Source organism: Cyprinodon variegatus, unplaced genomic scaffold (assembly GCF_000732505.1).
Source record: "Cyprinodon variegatus isolate N-32 unplaced genomic scaffold, C_variegatus-1.0 Scaffold1336, whole genome shotgun sequence".
Taxonomy (NCBI): domain Eukaryota; kingdom Metazoa; phylum Chordata; class Actinopteri; order Cyprinodontiformes; family Cyprinodontidae; genus Cyprinodon; species Cyprinodon variegatus.
In genome coordinates this window covers 173,905-177,150 of record NW_015151789.1, presented here as the reverse complement: position 1 = coordinate 177,150, position 3,246 = coordinate 173,905, and the positions used below count along the sequence as shown (strand labels likewise).

Below are 3,246 nucleotides of genomic sequence, written 5' to 3'. Positions count from 1 at the left end.
GCCATAGACCTCCATTATTTGAATGTCAGCAGACAGCAAGAAGCCTCCCAGATCTCCAGATGCATTTGAGATATCAAAAAAGTACTCCAGGGTGTTGTTCAGCATGGGGGTGAGTAGAAAATGAAGGCTAATCATGTTTTGGGTGTACTATTCCTTTAAGGCAATAAAGTAAAAAAAAAAGAATAAACCTAACACACTTGTAAAGCCTTGCTATCCTGTTTTCCAGGTTTTTTCAACACTACTGTTGGTTGCAGCTATATGCTGTAATTTGCTGAAGTTATGGGGTAAAAACGGTCACTTGCATTAAGATAAACTGCCACATTGGTGAAACAGTCCAAGATAGCTGTTGTCAATAATGTTCAGTTCTGCAAAAGCAGGACGGCGATCGACCAGGAGCAGAGGAGAAAACTGCTTTTCTACATCTGTGATACTGAAGCGAAATCTCTTTATGACTGTGTGCTCAGTGTGCTATTTTTAAAATGACCTTTCAGCAAGAATTTCATTGTTTTATGAGATTCATTTCCACTCCTTCCTGTCATGTTTTCATGTTAGACCACATGGAGAGATTTTGATCAGATACCAGAGTTTCTGACCAAAGCACAACGTGCTATCAAAGCTCTCCTTGGAGATTAGCAAACGTAACATTTGATAAAGTTTTCAAAATACATCTGGTCATTCAGAAAGAGGCTAATGGTTGTTATGGAGACAGAGTACAACCAAGGTGTCAGTCTTTGCTGCAGTGAGGTTTGGAGACCTTTCTACCTTTCTCACCTGACCACCATCGTCCTCGATGTCCTTTGTGAAGATGAACTTGGCTTTGTTTCATCCATTTGTTATAAGCCTTTAAAATCTTGTTCTGTTTGTTAATCTGGAATAACTTAAACCAACAGTTTTTTTTTCTTGACTTTTGAAGATCAACACATGATTGCATTACTTGAATCATACATTCTGATAGAAAGATAGGGCTCAGTGGACAGTCAATACATGCAAGGGAAACAGGAAGTCATTGATTACTGGTTGAAACTTCTTAGGTGAAACAAATTTTATTTTTAAAAAGTGCTTTATTTGTATTTACTTCATCGGGAGTGCCAGCTGGACAATAAAAAACAACAGTTACTTTAACAATGATATGTAAACACAATGTATTTACTTTTTATACAAAGCACAACATGCATATTAATAATGCATATTAGCATTAGCACCAGAGTAAATCAGAGGATATTGAGTCGTCACTTTGTGCCGTCTCCAGGTAGAAGTTGGGTCTCTGTCAACACGGTTTCAACAGCTGCTATGAGAGGTGAGCTGTAGCTCAGCAGTCGGCCATCATAAATTAACTGGTCGTCTCTAAGCTTGGGTTGCATTTCAGCCCTGTAGAGCAAATATACAACCGTTACTCCTTAGTGAAATGTTTTAATCTGTAGATAAAACCTTACATTTACATTAATGGACAAAACGACTAAAACATCTTTCCTTCAGTTGACAGTAAACCTTTTTGTAACATCAGACTTTACTTAAGAAAATGTATTTTTAATGTAAACACAATTTTGTAAAAACACTGCAAGCTGTTTTCTTTTAACATATTTTAAATATTGTCCCTTGAATATCGCCATAGTGTTTTAATGCATTCTGGGTAATAGACGAATGCTCCTGTAGTGCTAACTCTGTCCAACCAGAACTGCAATAAGTAACCAATAAGCAATATAATAATAATAATAAGTAGGCAATAATAAGCAATATGTTTCAGTTTAAAGCGTAGCAGAATAAAATAGATGTCAATAAAAAAAATCACAAGAGCATAGCTGTCAAGTCTGCGGAAGAGGATTAGGGCCACTGGAAAAAAAAAAAANCCCTGCTAACATGGAACAGTTCTGTTACAGTAACTAAATGTGATTAAGTAAATGTCAGAAGTGGTTGCATTATTTTTTCAGAACAAATGCAGAGCCCTCCCTCTGAATGAGGAGTTAGATTCTAGCCTCAACTTGAAACCTGTAGCTTTGCTGCTTTAAGCAATATAGGGTGATAAAAGGAAAAGCAGAGAAGAGTTCTTTCCAAACAACAATTTATTTAAGATATAACAAACCAAACCAAAATTAATGTTTTTATCTGCCTGTACAGTGTCCTTGGGTGTTGTGATAAGGCGCTTTCAAATAAAATGTATTATTATTATTATTATTTTCCTGGGAGCAAGTTATTTACTACTCTTAATTCAAACTGGGTAAAACCATATAAAAAAGGACTATAAAAACAGGAGTAAAAAAGTAACAGAGTTTATTCCAGATCAGGTTGTTACAGGACAGAGAAATTGCTTGGAGTCTGCACAGCTGTGGGCTCAAAAAACATCAGCAAGCGTCCGGCAAAGATTGAGCCCCGAACAAGGTCATCTTCTCTTTCTTATACCTCATGAGTCCATGTTTTGCATCAGGTGAGGTCAGCTGTCCGTATCAGAAACTGACACGCCATCCATGCCCTGACCTGTATGCATCTTGCCTCAATGCCCAAGAATTACAGATAGCTCTCCTTTATCAGACTGGCTCCAAGATGTGCCCATATCCTGTGTATTCCTAAAGACACGAAGGCTGTCCTGATTAGATGACCTCCGTACACACAGTGACATCCACAATGTGAAGGAAGGCCTTCTACTCTGTCTAACCTGGCTAACAGAATAACAATGCACATGCTGTATAAAGAATAAATCTAATGCTGGAGGAACTGTGGCATGGTCGGTGACCATACACATATATTCTGGGACTGCCCCAAACTGCAAACATTTTGGAAAAATGTCAAAAAAGAACTGGAAAAGATTTTGGCAGTGGATCTTCCTATGGACCCTTTGTTATTTTTATTGGATGTGTTTCCCGACCACCTGTTTACCGCAGAACAATGCTACAAACTACATATTCTATTGATGATAGCGAGAAAAGATATTACTATTAACTGGATGAAGTCTGACCCTCCCACGATCCCTCAGTGGCTACAGAAGGAAAAACAGGTCTACACAATGGAACATATGACTGCCCAACTACAGATGAAAGTGCCTCTTTTCCTGAGAAGATGGACCCCAGTTATTGATTATCTTGCTTAGGACTCTAATACACTTGTACTCTATCCATGCATCACTATTATTGTTGTTGTTATTATCAAGGCTTGATAAGATATGTCAGTGCCTCAACACTGAAGTCCTCAGACATTTTTCTTTCGTTGTTTCTTTCTTTGCACAGGTAAACAGCACATTTCTTCTTCTACGCT

At 37.9% G+C, this 3,246-nt stretch overlaps 1 protein-coding gene across 1 annotated transcript in view; it reads right to left on the bottom strand.

The window, feature by feature from the left end:
- Window positions 1–1,208: 1,208 nt before the first annotated feature.
- The window catches only part of LOC107102884, a 10,690-nt gene continuing 8,652 nt past the window's right edge, over window positions 1,209–3,246 (bottom strand). Inside the window, exon 3 of the mRNA XM_015402333.1 lies at window positions 1,209–1,368. Coding sequence (XP_015257819.1) covers window positions 1,230–1,368 — 139 coding nt within the window. The 3' untranslated portion in view covers window positions 1,209–1,229. The remainder of the gene's footprint in view (window positions 1,369–3,246) is intronic.